We start from the raw sequence: 19,296 nt of genomic DNA, 5'->3' as shown, positions 1-19,296 counted from the left end.
TGCCAGCCCTTCTGCTGGAAACCCCACACCATCTGTTCCGGCTAACTGTTGGAGAGGGAGGCCGACTGCCCCGCCTCCCTGGAACTCTGTAGTTGTTGCCGGTGCTGGGCAGAGGTTGGTAGCACTCTGCCCTGTTGCCAGCACTTCTGCTGGGGACTCCGCATCCTCTGCTCCGGCTAACTGTTGGGGCAGGCAGCTGGCTTCCTCCACTCCCAAACTGTGTAGCTGCCATTGGGGAGGTGAGCCGGCTGCTTCCTTTTCCATTCCCTCATCTGACTGCTGGGACGACATGTCGATGGTACTGTCTCCCAGGTACACGGATCTTTGCTGGGGAGGAAAGCCCACTTCCTCCACCCTGGCCAACTGTTGGGGAGGGACAACACACACCTCCTCTCCCTTCTCCCCCTGTATCTGCTGCTGGGAAGTGATTGCCATCTTCTCACCCTGAGCCTCCACAATTGCTGCAGGTGTGGGGCAGAGGTCTTGGACCCTCTGTCCGGTTGCCAGCACTTCTGCTGGGGGTTTGCTAGGTGGTTCCTCCTCTACAGAAATGTCTATTAAATCCCCAGTCTCTGGAAGTGGTAAAAGTGTGGGACAGAGGTCTTGGACCCTCTGTTCAGTTACCAGATCTTCAGCTGGAGAAGTTTGTTTTAACTCCATAGATGCTGCTGGCAGAAAATCACATGTCCCTGTCAGTGTTGTGGGAGAAAGGCCGACTACCTCTTCTCTCAGGAAGGCCGAAGCCACTGTTGGTGCTGGGCAGAACACAGTGAACTTTGGCCCTGATAGCAGCTCTTCTGCTGGAGGCTCATCAGGTTGTTCTTCCTCAGCAGAAAAGTCTATCAAATCCCATGTCTCTGCAACTGATGTCGGGGAATAGGGGTTCACCATCTCCTGTCCATAGAACCCAGAAGATGTTATCATTTCTGGACAGAGGTTAGCAGAGCTCTGCCCTGTTGTCAGCACTTCAGGTTTGGGGACGGCAATCTCCGGATTTTCCACTGCCGATTCTCTGGCATGCTGCTGAACTTGTTCTAGCAGTTTCCTGTATGCCCTTTCCAGATGCTGCTCCTTCCTTAGCAAATGGTCCAGATCAGGTTTGAGCTCTGAGACCCCTGCAAGACCGAGCATAGACTCTCTATAGTCTCTCATGTCCTCAAGGTCAGGTTCCCCTTCATCGCCAAACATAAAAAGATCTGTAAGGTTCTCCCACAGCAATCCAGGGCCGCCAAAGTCATATCCCTCCGGAGAGCATTCTGTTGTCTCCCCTAAATATCCCTCCTCTGCGTGCCATTGCAGAGCCCGATATCGATTGTCCAGCTCTATCTCCTGCTGGACCAACCTGTCCAACTCAGTCACCCATTGCTCCTGGGGCTGCTCTCCCAGGAATGCCATCCGCAATGCCCGTTGGTCATTGGCCCGTTGCTCTTGGGTTGGAAAGCACTTGCCCTGTTTTATACCAGCGAGACGGAGGGCTGCAATCCAGAGCTCCACCCGAATCAGCTGCCTGAGCTCCAGGTATTCATCCTCAGACACAGTCCTGGTGTACGTTGAAAGGATGATCCGCAGCAGCCCCGGGAATTCTGATGCCAGGTCCATATCTCCGCTGGGGTGACTGAAGTCTGCTATGCTGATCTTGGATCCAGTTGGAGGTTTGGATGTCCCAGACTTCAGACTTCAGGAAGCTTTCCCGCTGCTTGCCACCAATGTCACGGAACGTCCCACACTCCGCTTGAGTGTTTCCGTCATATACCGCTTCCTAAGTTCTGGAACACGAGTCCAATGGATCTGGCTATAGGAACCCCAAGAACTAGACAACACCAGTCTTGGAGTACATCAGAACTGCCTTTATTTTTGAGATCTCAGACCTTTATACAGCAGGGATGACTCAAAGATAACCTAATTAGGTTATCTTTGAGTCATCCCTGCTGTATAAAGGTCTGAGATCTCAAAAATAAAGGCAGTTCTGATGTACTCCAAGACTGGTGTTGTCTAGTTCTTGGGGTTCCTATAGCCAGATCCATTGGACTCGTGTTCCAGAACTTAGGAAGCGGTATATGACGGAAACACTCAAGCGGAGTGTGGGACGTTCCGTGACATGTATATTGTGCACTGAATTGTTTTTATGAAATGTGGACATTCATTGCCCCCCCCGTTTCTTTTAAAACTTTGGCTCCAATAAAGATGTTTTTATAATAAAATATTTTTTTGTGTGTTTTGGAGCCATTAAAATCCCCTTCTCTTCTAAAATTCTTTGAAAACGAATAATTTTGGGATGAAGGTGCCTTTAATCCATGAGTGTAGGTGACTTATCCAGAGTACTTTTTGTATCTATCACTATCCATAGTACTTACCAATCTCGGTGTCTGTATCCCGGTGATGTCCATTAGCTTTACAGCCGGAAACAAAACATCCATCAAAAGCTCTAAAGCATCCGCGCACAAAAGCCCGAGCCCTCTTATTGGTACCTGCAGGCTGGTCACTGATACCTCCTTCCATAGCTGGGCTTCCCTTGGTGGGTTTCTCTTTGGTGTTTTTCAGAGAAACAAACTCTTTACATTTAAATCGTCTCATTATTAAGAATAAAGAAACTCGCTTTAAATGTACAAGAATAGAAATCACAATGAAATTGAATCGAATGAAATCAAATCGAATCAAATCGCAAGAAAATTTCAGGAGAGATAAAAAAAACAGGTCCTCACTGGTCAGTAAACACTGAAATCTCATGACTCATGAAAAAAAATAACTGACGATTTTTCTTAAAGGGGCCATGTCTTTATTTGTGAGCTTTGTGAATTCAGCCTGTAGGATCCATATACAGATCTAATAGGGATCTGGCTCCTGGAAAAACATGTTTTTCTTAAAGTGACGGTTATTGTGAATGAGATTTAACCCTTACGGTCCCATGGCTGAAAAAAAATGTGTATTCCTATAACACTGTGAATGGAGCCTTAAAAATCGTCACTGCAGATCGAATCTTTTCATTTCTTTTATTTGATCATTTTATCATTATTACACACCAATTATCTTTCACTAACAAATCAGAGGTTTTTCCATTTTTAACCCTTTAACTGCCAAGTCATTTGTTTTTCCTTTCATTTATGAACCCTTTCTTTGCCAACCCCCCCCCCTATATTTTTAACCCTTTCACTGCCAAACTATATTTTTTCATTTTTAACCCTTTCTTTGCAAAAAAAACCTTTTTTTTATGGGTTTTTAGTTAACCCTTTTAGTGCCAAACCAAATTCTTTTCATTTTTAACCCTTTCATTGCCAAAACCAGTTTTCCCCTTTTTAACACTTTCACTGCCAAACCAATATATACATATTTTTCCCATTTCTTGATCATATGTTAAAGTAAAACCTGTTAATTGTTAGTGTTGGATGGAGTGGAGAGGGATTAGAACCCCTGTCAGGTTTTTATTGCTGTCTGCTCCCCCTTTATGGAGATTTATTCTCTTCAACTGCCAAATCAATTTCTTTTTTCTTTGTTTTTAACCCTTTCACTACCAAACTACATTGTTAATTTGTTTCAACCCTTTAAAGCGGAGCTCCACCCACATTTTCACCCCTTGCTAATCTGTGCTCTGTAAACAAATTGGGTATTTTTTAATTTCTTTTCTCAGCACCTTATGTATATAATATGCTGTATTCATTTTTCACTTCCTCCTCCCTGGCCGTGGCACCGCACTCTTCATTTGCGGTTTGCAATGCCTCCTGGGAGATGCATGTCATCAATCCCAGGAGGCAATAGGCATCGCTGGGCTGTAGCATCGCGTTATTTGCAAACCGGAAATGACAAGATGCAAGGCGGCGGCCAGCGCCATTTTTAAAAAGGGTAACCAGGCTTTTGTTGCCATGGTTACCAAAGCTTCTTATACACAGTGATGGGCGGTGGGGGAGACGGCTGATACTTACTAATGATTTATAATAGAGGAATAGGATTGAGGTAATATTGATGGGGCAGTTTTGATGAGGCAATAGGATGGGGCAATTTTGATGGTGGCAATATGATGGGGCAGTTTTCATGGGGCAATAGGATGGGGCAGTTTTGATGGGGGCGTTTTGATGGGGCAATTTTCATTGTGGTAGTATGATGGGGCAATTTTGATGGGGGCAATATGATGGGGCAATTTTGATGTGGCAGTTTTGATGGGGCAATAGAATGGGGCAGTTTGATGGGGGCAGATTTGATGGGGCAATTTGATGGGGGTAATATGATGGGGCAATTTTGATTGTGGCAGTATGATGGGGCAATTTTGATGGGGGCAATAGGATGGGGCAAGTTTGATGGGACAGTTTTGATGGGGGCAATCTAATGGGGCAATTTTAATGGGGGTAATATGATGGGGGCAATAGGATGGGGCAGTTTTGATAGGGAAATTTTTATGGTGGCAATATGATGGGGCAATTTAATGGGGAAATTTGATCGGGCAGTTTTGATGGGGCAATTTTAATGGGGGCTATATGATGGGGCAATTTTAATGGGGGCAATTTTGATGGGGGCAATTTAATGGGGCAATTTGATCGGGCAGTTTTGATAGGGCAATTTGATGGGGCAATTTTGATGTCAGTATAATGGGGCAATGTTGATGGGGGCAATAGGATGGGGCAATTTTGATGGTGGCAGTATGATGGGGCAGTTTTGATGGGGGCAGTTTTGATGGGGACAATTTGATGTTGCAATAGGATGAGGTAGTTTTGATGGGGCAATTTTGATGGTGGCAGTATAATAGGGCAATTTTGATGGGGGCAATATGATGAGGCAATTTTGATGGGGACAGTTTTGATGGGGCAATTTTAATGGGGGCAATAGGATGGGGCAGTTTTGATGGGGTAATTTTGATGGTGACAGTATGATGGGGCAATTTTGATGGGGCAATTTTAATGGTGGCAGTATAATGGGGCAATTTTGATGGGGCAATATGATGGGGCAATTTTGATGGGGCAGTTTGATGGGGGCAGTAGGATGGGGCAATTTGATTGGGTAATTTTCATTGTGGCAGTATGATGGGGCAATATGATGGGGAAATTTTGATGGGGCAGTTTTTATGTAGCAATAGGATGGGGCAGTTTTTATGGGGCAATTTTAATTGTGGCAGTATGATGGGGCAATTTTGATGGGGGCAATAGGATTGGACAGTTTTGATGGGGCAGTTTTGATGGGGCAATTTTGATGGTGGCAGTATAATGGGGCAATTTTGATGGGGCAATATGATGCGGCAATTTTGATCGGGGCAGTAGGATTGGGCAGTTTTGATGGGGCAATTTTGATAGTGGCAGTATAATGGGGCAATTTTGATGGTGGCAGTTTTGCAAAAGGTAATTACTTTTTAAAAGATGCTTGTAAATGATATCCCTCTTTCTGTGCAGATGTTATATACATATATATATATACATACACACAGAAACAAGGGATATCATTTACAATTAGCATCTTTTAAAAAGTAATTACCTTTGCAGCAGCTTTTTGTATTTCTAGATTTATAATCTTTGTAAATGTAGATAATCTTCCTGGTTCCTGGAGTGGGAGGAGAGGTTTCCATAGCTAAGGGGCGGAAACTTCCTCTGACACTGCTGTTGCTATGGAAACCTGACCTACAACCTATTACACTGCTCCTGCTGCTATGAGCATCTGCGAGATCTGGAGGTGCATGCTGGGTAACCAGCATGCATGGAATACAGGAAGAGATACAGTCTGGCTTCAGATTCCCACACATGAGGTGGCCGCGGCCTGCTGGGACATGCTGCAAAAATACAAAACGGACCTTAGTTTACACACACACACACTGACACTTCACTGCCAAATAATTTTTCCCTATTTCTCTCCCATATGTTAAATTATAAATAAAGGAACATGTTTTTATTAACATACAAACTAAATGGAATATAGTGAATAAAATATAAGGCAATGTACAGTATACAGTAAGTATAGTATTGATAATAATGGTAGTAGTCAGTATTTAGGTTTAGGATAAATTAATAACAAATAAAATAAATTGCTGTAATAATAAAACCTCAGTATAGAGAAATAGTTGTACAATGGTAAAATCATTGTATGAGAATATGAAAGGATTATTATACAGAAAAACAGTTTTTTGTAGCTAATTAGACCCGTTATCATTGATGTATCTTCCTTTCCTGCATTTTATCTCTTTCTCTTCTGTCCTTCCTTTTTTCTGGAGAGCCTCCATCTGTTCTATAAATACACAGGTCAGCATTCACTCTAAAGGAGAGCAGTCTATGATAACCGCTGTTTAAAAATTTTGCTTTCTACAATCTCTTGAAACGAAGGTCGGCCGTCCAGGTACTGGTCCCAGCATTGCAGCATCAAAGTGTAGATGTCACCAGTGCACAGGGGAGGCTGGGGCAGTCTGTATCCTGACGTCACCTTTCTACGCACCTCCTCCAAACCTTTAAGACCTGGGAAGACAAAAGTAACATATTAAGAGTAACAGGTCATACACCTGGGCTATTCCATCTGAGCGTAATAGAAAAGACTAAAACTAAATCGAAATTTTCTGCCAAAATTAACACTGCTATCAGTGCAGCCTCATCAGTGCCCACCAGTGCAGCCTCATCAGCGCACATCAATGAAGGAGAAAAATCGCCTGTTTGCAAAATGTTATAACAAACTATGAAAACTTTTTTTTTTTTGCAGTCATTTTTTTTTTTTTAAGCAAAAAATAAAACCCCCCAGCGGTAATTGCCATTCAAAGAGTGAAAGCTGAAAATTGGTCTGGGCAAGAAGGGGTGAAAGTGCCCGGTAAGCAAGCGGTTAACCTAAAATTTTAAGTGGACAAAGCTTAAATGGGTTAAGTATGTCCTTTATATTGAATTTGAGAGACCTGGTTCAACAGCTCTCATGATTGGCTGGCAACCATTCAAGGATATACCCTTTATCGCAGGGATAGAGAGAGTAAAAAAGGGGGAGGGGTATGCCTATATATCAAGAATAATGTACAAGTGAATGTGAGAGATGACATCACTAAGGGAGCTAGGGAGGAGGTGGAATCCTTATGGGTAGAGCTCCAAAGTGATGAAGCTAAGGGGAAAATAATACTGGGAGTATGCTATAGGCCCCCTAACCTGAGGAAGGAGGGGGAGATGGATCTCCTATCACAAGTTGGATTAGCATCAAGGATGGGAAGTGTTATCGTAATGGGGGATTTTATTTATCCAGACATAGACTGGGCGGAGAGAACCACGCATTCGTCTAAGGCTCGCCAGTTCCTAAATGTTTTGCAGGACAATTTCATGGTTCAGATGGTAGACGCACCAACTAGAAATAAAGCGTTACTGGATCTACTGATTACCAACGATACAGACCTGATAATGGATGTGGAAATACGGAGCAATTTAGGAAACAGCAATCACAGGTCAATTGGCTTTGGTATAAATCACACAAATAGAACACATAAAGGGAATACGAAGACACTGAATTTCAAAAGAGCCAACTTCCCTAAACTACGAACCTTGCTAGAAGGCAGGAATTGGGATAAAATCTTAGGAACAAAGAACACGGAGGAGAGATGGGTTTGCTTTAAGAGCATATTAAATAAGGGCATTAGCCAATGCATCCCATTGGATAATAAATTTAAAAGAGCGAACAAAAGTCTTGGATGGCTTAACTCCAATGTAAAAATGTATATAAAAGCAAAGGAGAAGGCCTACAAAAAAATACAGGGTTGAGGGATCATCAGCATTCAGACTTTATAAAGAATGCAACAAGAAATGTAAGAGTGCAATTAGGGCGACTAGGATAGAACATGAAAGACACATAGCGGAGGAGAGCAAAAAAAATCCCAAGAAATTCTTTAAGTATGTAAACCCTCAAAAAGGGAGGACAGACCATATTGGCCCCATAAAGAATGAGGAGGGACATCTGGTGACAAAGGACGGGGAGATGGCGAAGGTATTGAATTTATTCTTCTCCTCAGTCTTCACAAGGGAATCGGGGGGGCTTCAGTAACCAAAACTGCAGTGTTTATCCTCATGACACATCACAGGAAACACTCATGGTTAACAGAAAACAGAATTAAAATTAGACTTGGGAAACTTAACATTAGTATATCACCGGGCCCAGATGGCTTGCATCCAAGGGTACTTATGGAACTTAGTCAAGTAATTGCCAGACCATTGTTCCTAATTTTTACTGGCAGTCTACTGACTGGAATGGTACCAGCTGATTGGAGAAAGGTCAATGTAGCACCAATATTTAAAAAGGGCCCAAAATACATCCATGGGAATTACAGACCAGTTAGCCTAACATCAATAGTATGCAAACTCTTGGAGGGGATGGTAAGGGACTATATACAAGATTTTAGTAATGAGAACAGAATCATTAGCAGTAATCAGCATGGATTCATTATTATTATTATTATACAGGATTTATATAGCGCCAACAGTTTGCGCAGTGCTTTACAACATGAGGGCAGACAGTACACTTACAATACAAATCAATACAGGAGGGATCAGAGGACCCTGCTCGTTAGAGCTTACAATCTAGAAGGGAGGATCAAGTGGAAACAAAAGGTAATAACTGTGGGGGATGAGCTGATGGAAAAAATGAAAATACAGATGTTAGGTGTGGGTAGGATAGGCTTCTATGAAGAGAAGGGTTTTCAGGGATCATCTAAAAGCTAATAAAGTAGGAGATAAGCGGACAGATTGTGGTAGGGCGATCCATAGGATTGGAGAGGCTTTGGAAAAGTCCTGGAGGCGAGCATGGGAGGAGGTGACGAGGGAGCTAGAGAGCAGGAGGTCTTGAGAGGAACAAAGAGAACGAATAGGTTGGTATTTAGAGACTAAGCTAGTGATGTAGCTGGGAACGAAATTGTGGATAGCTTTGTACGCAGTTGTTAGAATTTTGAAATTAATTCTATGGCCGAGCGGAAGCCAGTGGAGGGATTAACAGAGAGGAGTGGCAGACACAGAGCGATTGGTAAGGTGGATGAGTCTGGCAGCGGCATTCATGATAGATTGAAGAGATGATAGACTATGTAGGGGCAAGCCAATGAGAAGGGAGTTGCAGTAGTCGAGGCGTGAGATGACAAGCGAGTGAATTAAGAGCTTTGTTGTGTCATTGGTTAGAAAGGGGCATATTTTGGAGATGTTGCGGAGGTTGAGGCGGCAGGATTTGGACAGTGATTGGATGTGTTGCTTGAAGGAGAGTTCAGAGTCTAGGACTTCACCTAGAACCTTGGCATGTGGGGATGGGCTTATAGTTGTGCCATCGATTTTGACAGAGAGATCAGGGGAAGGGGCATATGGAGGAAAAATTATAAGTTCGGTTTTGGATAGATTGATTTTGAGGAAGTGGGGTGACATCCAGACTGATATATCTGATAGTAAATTAGTGATACGTGAGGAGAGTGAGTGAGCTGAGGGGTAGAGAAATAGATTTGGGTGTCGTCAGCGTAGAGGTGGTATTGGAAGCCATGGGAGTCTATCAGTTGACCCAGGGAGGCGGTGTAGATTGAAAATAGGAGAGGTCCAAGAACAGAACCCTGGGGGACCCCAACAGAGAAAGGAAGAGGAGGAAGTAGAGTTATAAGAAACGCTAAAAGAGCGATTGGATAAGTAGGAAGAGAACCAGCGAAGTGTACAGTCACGGAGACCAAAGGCGTGTAGTTTTTTGAGGAGGAGGGGGTGGTCAACCGTATCAAAGGCAGCAAAGAGGTCCAGGAGTAGGAGTACAGAATAGTGTCAATTGGTTTTGGCCGCTAGTAGATCGTTTGTTAGTTTTAGGAGAGTAGTTTCTGTGGAGTGTTGAGGACGAAATCCAGACTGAAGGGGATAAAGAAGGTTATTGTCAGCGAGATGGACGCTCAGTCGGTTGTAGACCAGACGTTCAAGGAGTTTGGATAAGAAGGGGAGCAAGGAGATGGGGCGTAGGTTGTTAAGATTGGATGGGTCCAGTGAGGGCTTTTTAAGTATGGGTCTGACAAGTGCATGTTTTAGAGAGTTGGGGAAGATGCCAGAAGAAAGGGAGAGATTGAAGATGTGGGTTAGAGAGTGTAGCATAGGGCCAGAGGGTGAACGTAGCATTTGTGAGGGAACAGGATCCAGAGGGCAGGTAGTAAGGTGGACATTAGCAAGTAGTTTAGCAACTTCGTCTGTATTGGTGGGGTTAAAAGAGGGAAATAATGATTGTGCCTGTGGGCATGAAGTGTAAAGCGTGAAGAGTGTCGGAACAGTAGAGATCTCCGCGTGAATTGTATCAATCTTCTGTTTGAAGTGATTAATTGGCGATCTCCTGGGCAGTGAGTGAGTTGGCGGGTGGAGGCGGTGGAGGACGAAGTAGAGAGTTGAAGGTGGAGAAGAGTTGCGACGGGACGATAAGTTGCTAATGAGAGTGGTAAAATAGGTCTGCTTGGCAGAGAGGAGGCTGGAATTGTATTTTTGGAGGGCAGATTTATATTGGTTGAAATCTCTCTGAGACTTAGTCTTACGCCACAGGCGCTCAACAGCACGACTACATTTTTTCAGACTTATAGTACCATCTGTTTGCCAAGGTTGAAGGGGTCTGGGCTTGATTCTGTGTCTAGTGAGGATGGCCATTGAGTCCAGTGAGGCTAGAAGTGAGAAGTGAAGCGTTGTAGACAGAAGTGGCTAGGTTGGTGCAGGATAGGGGGTGAGATTTTGTCGTAGAGGTTGTATATAGCAGAGTAGAGAAGAGAAGGGTTGAGATGACGTAGGTTTCTGCGGGTAACTTTAAGGTGGTTGGAGGGAGAGGAGGTGAAGGAAAGGGAGAGTGTGAAACTAATAAGGTGGTGATCAGAGAGAGGCAATGGATAGTTAGAGAGGTTGCATGGAGTGCAAAGGTGAGAGAAAACAAGGTCAAGGATATTGCCTTCTGAGTGAGTAGGAGCATGTATCCACTGCTTCAGGTCAAAGGAGGATGTTAGGCTGAGAAGTTTTGAAGTGGCAGGAGTGCTAGTATTAATAGGGATGTTGAAGTCCCCGAGAATGATTGTGGGGATTTCAGAAGAAAGAAAGTAGAGTAGCCAGGCAGAGAAGTCTTCAAGAAAGGTTGATACTGGTCCAGGGGGCCTGTAGATCACAGCTATCCTTAGCGAAATTGGAGTGAAAAGACGAATACAGTGTGCTTCGAAAGAGGAGAGTGACAGAGAGGGAGGTGGGTGAAGTACCTGAAAGGTGCTACGTGGGGCTAGAAGGATTCCGACACCTCCTCCCTTACGTCCACTGGATCTGGGGGAGTGAGTCCAGAGAAGACCACCATGGGATAGGGCAGCAGAAGACGCAGTGTTTGGATTCGTGGAGCCAGGTTTCGGTAATGGCGAGTAGGTTAAATGAGTTGGTGATAAAGAGGTCATGGAGAGAGGTGAGTTTGTTGCAGACAGAGCGGGAGTTCATAAGGGCACAAGAGAAAGGGAGTCTGGTCTTGGGAAGAATAGAAATGGGAACTAAATTGTGTTGATTGTGGCTGCTGCCAGAGGGTGCAGGGTGATGGGTGCATGGGGTACAGTTAAATGATGGAGGCCCAGGGTTTGGGGATCTATCTCCATAGGTTAGGAGAGGCAAGAGGGTGAGGGAGGTAATATGGGAGTGGGATTTATATGAAGGGACAAGCCCCAGGGTCTTGGAGATTTTTAGTGTGTGTGGATTTAAAATTAGCAGGAGTTGGTGGGTGCAGTAATAAGGACAGGACAGAGGTGAGGGTGATATATATATATGCTGTGGGGGGGAGAAGAGGGGTAAAAGAGAGATAGGTTTAGGATAGAGGACAGAGTTGTCAAAAGGAGTGGTAGAGAATGCATGTTACAAGGAGAAAGAGCTAAAGGAGTAAACAAGGTCACCTGATGTCGGTGTGATGTTTTTCAAAGTGTTTATCTTGTGTCCCTTCGCTTTGTGCATTCTCTGAAGTGCAGAGTCTGAAGTGCATTCCACTTATAGAAATCGCCACTTTGAGAAACAGCCCAGTTGCAAATGTGTACCCCCTGCAAATGCTTCCCCCAAGAGAAGCTTATATTTATACTGATAGGGGTGGGTGTGGGTGGATTTCAATTAGCAATCAAGAGGTAATAAAGCTTGGCTGGTTAACAGGGCAAAATTCCTAAGTCAGAAACAGACTAGCAAGAGGGCACTAAGGTTAAACGGGCCATAATTTTGGGTAAGACAAGGGAGATAATAAAGCATTGTAATGTGGACAGTTCTACAGACAGTTAAAGCGGAGCAGCACCGAAAAAACATTTTTTAAAAGTCAGCAGCTACAAATACTGCAGCTGCTGACTTTTAAAACATGGACACTTACCTGTCCAGGGCGCCCGCGATGTCGGCACCCGAGGCCGAAGCGTCTCTCCGTCCTCGGGTGCTGCCACCTCCATCTTCGGTAAGGGAATCAGGAAGTGAAGCCGTGCGGCTTCACTTCCCGGTTCCCTACTGCGCATGCGCGAGTCGCGCAGCGCAATACGAATGGTCCCTGCTGCCTCTGGGACCCGTGTGTTTCCCAGCAGGCAGCGGGGGGGGGAACAGGATGTGGCGTAAATACCCGCAGATTCTGCGGCTATCTACGCCGGAAGTGGGTACAGATACCTGTAATATATAGGTATCTGTACCCCCCTCCCCCCTGAAAGGTGCCAACTGTGTCACCGGAGGGGGGAGGAATCTAATGAGTGGAAGTTCCACTTTTGGGTGGAACTCCACTTTAAGTAGAAATAACATGCCAGCATTATTAGAGACACATAAGAAAAAAAGATACCAGTGTTTCAGTTTTGGCTGGAGTTGCAGCAGTAAGAGCATACCAAAGTTAAAAGACATAGGAGACGGTTTTCAGTAATGCGATTCTAGCTGGATTCATGAAGAATCGTTCTTGCCAAACCAATCTATTAACTTTCTATGAGGAGATGAGTTGCCATCTAGACAAAGGAAGGCCCGTAGACGTGGTGTATCTGGATTTTGCAAAAGCATTTGACACAGTTCCCCATAAACATTTACTGTTGGCATGGACCATAGGGTGAGTACATTGATTGAAACCTGGCTACAGGGGTGAGTTCAGGGGGTGGTGATAAATGGGGAGTACTCAAAATGGTCAGGGGTGGGTAGTGGGGTACTGTGCTGGGACCAATCCTATTTAATTTGTTCATAAACGACCTGGAGGATGGGGTAAACAGTTCAATCTCTGTATTTGCAGACAATGCTAAGCAGGGCAATAACTTCTCCACAGGATGTGGAAACCTTGCAAAAAGATCTGAAAAAATTAATGGGGTGGGCAACTACATGACAAATGTGGTTTCATGTAGAAAAATGTAAAGTAATGCATTTGGGTGGCAAAAATATGAATGCAATCTATATACTGGGGGGAGAACGTCTGGGAGAATCTAGGATGGAAAAGGAACTGGGTGTCCTAGTAGATGCAATGCCAAGCTGCTGCTAGCAAAGCAAACAGAATATTGGCATGCATTAAAAAGGGGATCAACTCCAGAGATAAAACGATAATTCCCTCGCTCTACAAGACTCTGGTCCGGCCCCACCTGGAGTATGCTCTCCAGTTCTGGACACCAGCCCTCAGCAAGGATGTACTGGAAATGGAGCGAGTACAAAGAAGGGCAACAAAGCTAATAAAGGGTCTGGAGGATATTAGTTATGAGGAAAGGTTGTGAGCACTGAACTTATTCTCTCTGGAGAAGAGACTCTTGAGAGGGGATATGATTTCAATTTACAAATACCATACTGGTGACCCCACAATAGGGATAAAACTTTTTCGCGTAAGGGAGTTTAAAAGGACACGTGGCCACTCATTCAAATTAGAAGAAAAGAGGTTTAACCTTAAACTACGTAGAGGGTTCTTTACTGTAAGAGCGGCAAGGATGTGTAATTCCCTTCCCAGGCGGTGCTCTCAGCGGGGAGCATCGATAGTTTCAAAAAACTATTAGATAAGCACCCAAATGACCACAACATACAGGGATATACAATGTAATACTGAAATATAATCACACACATAGGTTGGACTTGTGTCTTTTTTCAACCTCACCTACTATGCAACTATGTAACTTGTCAAAAACTGCCTCATGTTTTTTGTTACACTACACACTGTTTCTTTTGGGTGAATGGGTGGGGCTATGTACTCCATATTCCTTCACATAGGAGGGCAGGATCTGGGATCAGATAAGCCCCCTACATACGTAGACAGGAAAAAAGGAGATGCAGCTCACAAACACTCTTGCTCTAGAATGACACCGCCCTAGTAAGAACTGGCTCCAGGTGCTGGCTTTGCTGGTTTGCAGAGAGGTAGAAAGAAATCCTGGATAGCCGCACTCTGGGATAAGGACATCTTTATTTCAATAAAATCCAAACATACAGTGTGATTGGTTGTTCTACCAGCGTGCATACCCCGCCCTCCCTCTTTTACTTTTCTATTTATATCACACTATTACTATCCCTCTCTAGCTACGAATAAGCATCCAAATGATGTGAAACGCTTTAGCAGTCTACCACCCTGTACGTCTCTGCTATTGACTATATGTTTGGATTTTATTGAAATAAAGATGTCCTTATCCCAGAGTGCGGCTATCCAGGATTTCTTTCTACCTCTCTATAAGCCCCCACAACCACAGCCCAGGGTTGTGGGGAAGAGACCCTTGTCCTCATCAACATGGGGACAAGGTGGTTTGGGGCGGAGGGGCAGAGCCCCTTTGCCTCAAAGCACCCTCCTCATGTTGAGGACATGTGGCCTGGTATGGTTCGGGGGGGGGGGGATTGCTCATTCGCCTCCCCCCGCCCTTTCCTGGCCTGCTAAGTGCATGCTCGGATTAGGGTCTGGTATAGATTTTGGTAGAGATCGCTTGGGGTTTTCCTTTAAAATCCATGCCAGACTAGATTTAGTATAGATTTGGGGAGGGGGGGGGGACTCCGTTTTTTTTTTTTTCAATGTTGTATGTCACAAGTCGGATCAGTTAAGATGCTGATCTGACTTGGATAGTGGTAGTGCAGGAACCTTTTCAAAAGTCAGACCAGTTAAGATGGCTCTCATAGGGAACCATTGATTTTTTACCTGTCATGCGACATGTGCTCTCAAAGTCAGAGCGCATGTCGCACCAGTGTGAACCGAGCCTCAAACCTAATACATTCTTGTGGAGCATGACCAGAACACGAGTTTAGTAATTATGGACAAATATCTTGCTGCTGTTTTTTCCTGTTGTGTGACTTTCCCATTCATGGGGATTTTAGAGTTGGAGATGAAAATGTTCTTACCTGTGTATGGTTTCTGCCCCAGGGTGAAAATCTCATACAGGACTATTCCAAAAGACCACACATCTGTTTTGTTGGAATATATCTTGCTCTGAAGAACCTCTGGTGGCATGAAATGTACTGGAACAGCAACACCTGATAGAATAAAAGGATCACCCTGTGAAAAAAAACGAAATCTTTTCAGACAGCACATGATAAGGCAAATTCAAATTACTACAGGACAAAGAAAGCTACAGATCTGTATTTATTTTTTAATCCTTGCAATGTATATATAATACTTTTTTCACTCTTGTTAGCAAAAGCTTTCTGTTTTGACTGACAGTCCTTATTGGGTCAAACCTTTTTCTGAATGGCGGATCCAAATTGGGAGATTTTGCAAACTAGATTGTCTCCAACCAGGATGCGTCGACAAGTCAAGTCAAGATGCAGCACACATTTTACTTCCAGGTAGGCCATGCCGTCCGCTACTTGATCAGCGATGTGAAGAAGTTCCAGCTCTGTTAGGAGGGATCCTTTTTCCCCTGCAGAGAGAAAGTGGGGATATTAGAATATTTATACAGTTACATGTGAATCCCTGACTAATCCTCAGAGGTCACAAGGTCCAGGTCACGATTACAACTAAGTCCAATATTCTGGGGCCTACAAGGGCTTCCCTGTTCCACTTACATGTTGTCAGTAGTATGGTCATTTATAGTATTTATCAATATAAACTGTAACAGCCACCATATCTGAAGACTGGTAAACTGCAGAATAGTACATTTTTGTGTTTATGTGTAAATACATTGAGAGTTCCGCATACTTTCCTGGATGTATGCCTCTACAGGCTTAGATGATCTGTGTCTGACAGCCAGCCAACAATGAAAAGTTCAACCCTTAAAAATAATGTTAACTAAGCAATTAGATCACTGTTTCAAACATCTGCCAATATTTCAAATCCCCAACTATTAGTATATATATTATTACTATAAATCCATCTTGACATAAGAGCACATCATGTTCTTGGGTTCAGATACAATTCAAAGTGTACTTTCAAAGACCCAGTTTGTTGCGGGTGATCAAATATTGTCTCATTAGTCTGACAACTGAAAGGTCAAGAAGTGCAGTAGGTTCATTAGAGTGAAGAACCAATAAACACTCATGTGGGTTGATGCAACTACTGCTTGGATATCATGGTGTCTTACAAATTACATTTACATATAAAAGGGAACTTAGTTCATATTTGTTTCCCACTTTGATAATTAGCTATGGAGGTTTTCACTTACCACGTAGAAAGAAGAGAAGGTCTCCTTTCCCCACAAATTCTGTGACAATATAGACAGGATCCTTGGTGGTACACAAGGCATACAATTCAATGATATTCTTGTGCTTCAGCTTCTTCAGAACCTCAATCCCATCCATTATTTTTCTTCTTTCAAAAAACTCTGTTTAATTTAATAAAGAAAGGGGAGAAGTATTGACAAGATATAATTAGCAAATGGATGGAGGACATAATTTCAGTGCCAATTTATGCCACTAGGCTTAATGCAAGTCACCCGTAGCCAGCTGGCTTAAAGGTTAAAAGGTTAAAATGATTTTATGTCTTGGGGGCTCTAGTGACTAGGACTTCTGACCAGTGCTGGGACAAAGTCGTTTAGCATCAAGACCAAAAAGACCAAAGTGCGCATCCCATCCGTTTTTGCTAGTTTTCAAAAATCTATATTTCCCTACAGACTTCCTATCCTGCCACTTGCACCTCTTATGTAACCTCTGTGTAGAAGCATACATTCACCTATGTTTTGCATTTTCTTTTGTTCAGTAGGACAATGGGTCAGGTTGATGCCCGGCTGACGGAAACTGGGCTTTCATATCAGCAGCAGACAGAGGATTCAAGTATTCCTCTTGTGTTACTTTCTAGTCCAACAGGCAGCCATTATTGTTTAGAGGGCTGAGTTTGCAAAAAATTCTGAGGTCCAGATCATGGTCTCAGGACACTTAGGCTGGCCATAGACAGCTTGATTAAAAAAAAAAAAAGAGATGTTCCCGATTTTGAGCATTGCTTGTGGTTAGCAAGATGTCTCTGTTTTGTGAACTGTCTCAGCATAGGTTGCTCTTCCTGCCCTTTTTAAATGCCACTTTCTAAAGTTCTTAAGGTGGTCACCTTTTCTGGACGTCCTTGCTTCTGACCATAGTTCCCAGTTCTATTCCTGCCCCCCTTGGAGTGTTCCTATTCTTCCTGTAGCATACTTCATAGTATAAGTTAAATGCATAAATTTAGCGGGGGGATGGAACGACCCTGGTGTAAAGGGCACAGGAGGTGTGCAGCTCCAGGAACACCACAAAGATATCTCACCTTGAGTCCTCGATAGAGATAAGGAACTGTTATATGGTTTTAACTGTTAAGTATGGTAGCGCTAAGGCTCCTTCAGCAGACACAGATTGTCCCATGTGTAGTGCTGGACCCAAAGCACTGGGCAGAACACTTCCATTGCCAGGTGGAGTAGTGAAGCCCAGTAAGCTACAGACCAGAGCATCTGCCTTGCATCCCTGCAACTTTCTCCATTATGAATAATATAGTAACTTCATTGTGTATTGAAGAACATTGTAAAACTGGTTCCTGTACAGTGAGCTTTATGCCTAAATGCCATGACTGTGGAGAAGCTTAGAGTGCACCAATTTATTTTGCCAGCCAACGTGTTTAGTGTTATGCAAATTGAATACTATAGGCGATAATGACTGGCAACATGTTACAGGTGTGTTTGGACATGATGGCCTTCAGACTGTAATCTGGGCACCCTATCTAGCACACAAGCTCTTGGCTCACCTTACTTCATCAATGTTCAATAGCCACAAACCTTTAGAAATGGTCTGGATAAGGACTTTTCTTCTTCCCTCTGTCCAATTTCCTTTCCAAAGAGATGTTTTGTCAATATTAGTCTCATACACTTTTTCCTCTAAAGTAAAGTCTGATGAAGGCCTCTCCCACGGGTCCTTCATGTGGCTGGGATCCTTTTAAGACAAAATACCTCTAGTAAGTCATTTTAAAGCGTAAATGAACCCAAGGACAAAAATGTAATAGGGGGCAGCTTTCCAGTCCTGATGTAGAAGCCGCATTCTTTATTTTTTGGCTTTTTTTAAACGGTGATCCCGCCAGTTTCCTGTCCTAGAGTGACAACACTCACTCACTATTCTTTATCTAACATATACTTTTTCTTTTGGCTTTTGGTTAAACTTGAGGGACATGTGTAGTTTTGTTTAATCAATGTAATTAGTAATTGAACATGTCTAGGTGCACATTTTAAGACCAACAGGGAGATAGCAGGTGGTGGATTTAAGTTGGACCTTTATAAAACTATTGCCTATATCTTCAGCTATTACTATCATAACTGATCATGTCTACACTAGGTCCCATTATGCTCTATGTACTGATGTTTATGCTTGTCTGTGTGGCTGCAACAGAAAACCATTCAAGCTGCTTCAGAGGCAGGAACTGACTTGGGACTCTTCTAGGACAGAAGACAGGATTCATCTCTTCAACAGAGACCAGGACAATAAAATGATCTAATAGAGGATCTAATCTTTCCCACTAATAAAATGTTCATAATAAGGAGTGTCTGGACTTTGGATGTCAGGTTCAGGCCCTGGCATCTTTTATGTATTGGATGCTCCGACAGTGACATCTCTCTGCCATAACACCTGACTTTGGTCTGCCTACCTGGTAGTTTTGGGTGTACCTGTCCATCTTTATGTGTCCCGGCTCACAGTAGTGATATTGGGGACAGTGAATAGAACCACAGCAAATAGCAGGGGAAAAGGAATCTGACACACCTGCTGGTGTGTGGAATGTTGAAGATTTAGCCAACATGTTTCCTGTCTAAGAGACCAAAGGAAGAGGAGGTGGAACAGCTAAGTATACCCAGTCTTCTTCCATAGGGTCCAACCTGAAAGCGCAGGACAATAAATAATTATGAATTCATAAAAAGTTCATAAGCAGTCCCCGACCAAAGAAAAGTTCATCCAGCGATGATACGGACCCAATGGTGAGTCAGAAAGGTGAACTAAAATATATCCAAGTGCAGAATGGTGTACACTCCCACCATCAAAGACA

General features: G+C 43.6%; 1 protein-coding gene across 1 annotated transcript in view; it reads right to left on the bottom strand.

Annotated features, from left to right (window-relative positions):
* Nucleotides 1-5,950: 5,950 nt before the first annotated feature.
* The window catches only part of LOC141114010 (protein-tyrosine kinase 6-like), a 38,871-nt gene continuing 25,525 nt past the window's right edge, over nt 5,951-19,296 (bottom strand). Inside the window, exons 11-15 of the mRNA XM_073607431.1 lie at nt 18,044-18,197; nt 16,475-16,633; nt 15,552-15,733; nt 15,216-15,369; nt 5,951-6,422 (exon numbers count right to left, since the gene is read on the bottom strand). Coding sequence (XP_073463532.1) covers nt 6,241-6,422; nt 15,216-15,369; nt 15,552-15,733; nt 16,475-16,633; nt 18,044-18,197 — 831 coding nt within the window. The 3' untranslated portion in view covers nt 5,951-6,240. The remainder of the gene's footprint in view (nt 6,423-15,215; nt 15,370-15,551; nt 15,734-16,474; nt 16,634-18,043; nt 18,198-19,296) is intronic.

The sequence above is a fragment of the Aquarana catesbeiana genome, linkage group LG12 (assembly GCF_042186555.1).
Source record: "Aquarana catesbeiana isolate 2022-GZ linkage group LG12, ASM4218655v1, whole genome shotgun sequence".
Taxonomy (NCBI): Eukaryota; Metazoa; Chordata; class Amphibia; order Anura; family Ranidae; genus Aquarana; species Aquarana catesbeiana.
Note: the sequence above shows the minus strand (reverse complement) of the source record. Positions and strands in the feature narration are given on the sequence as shown.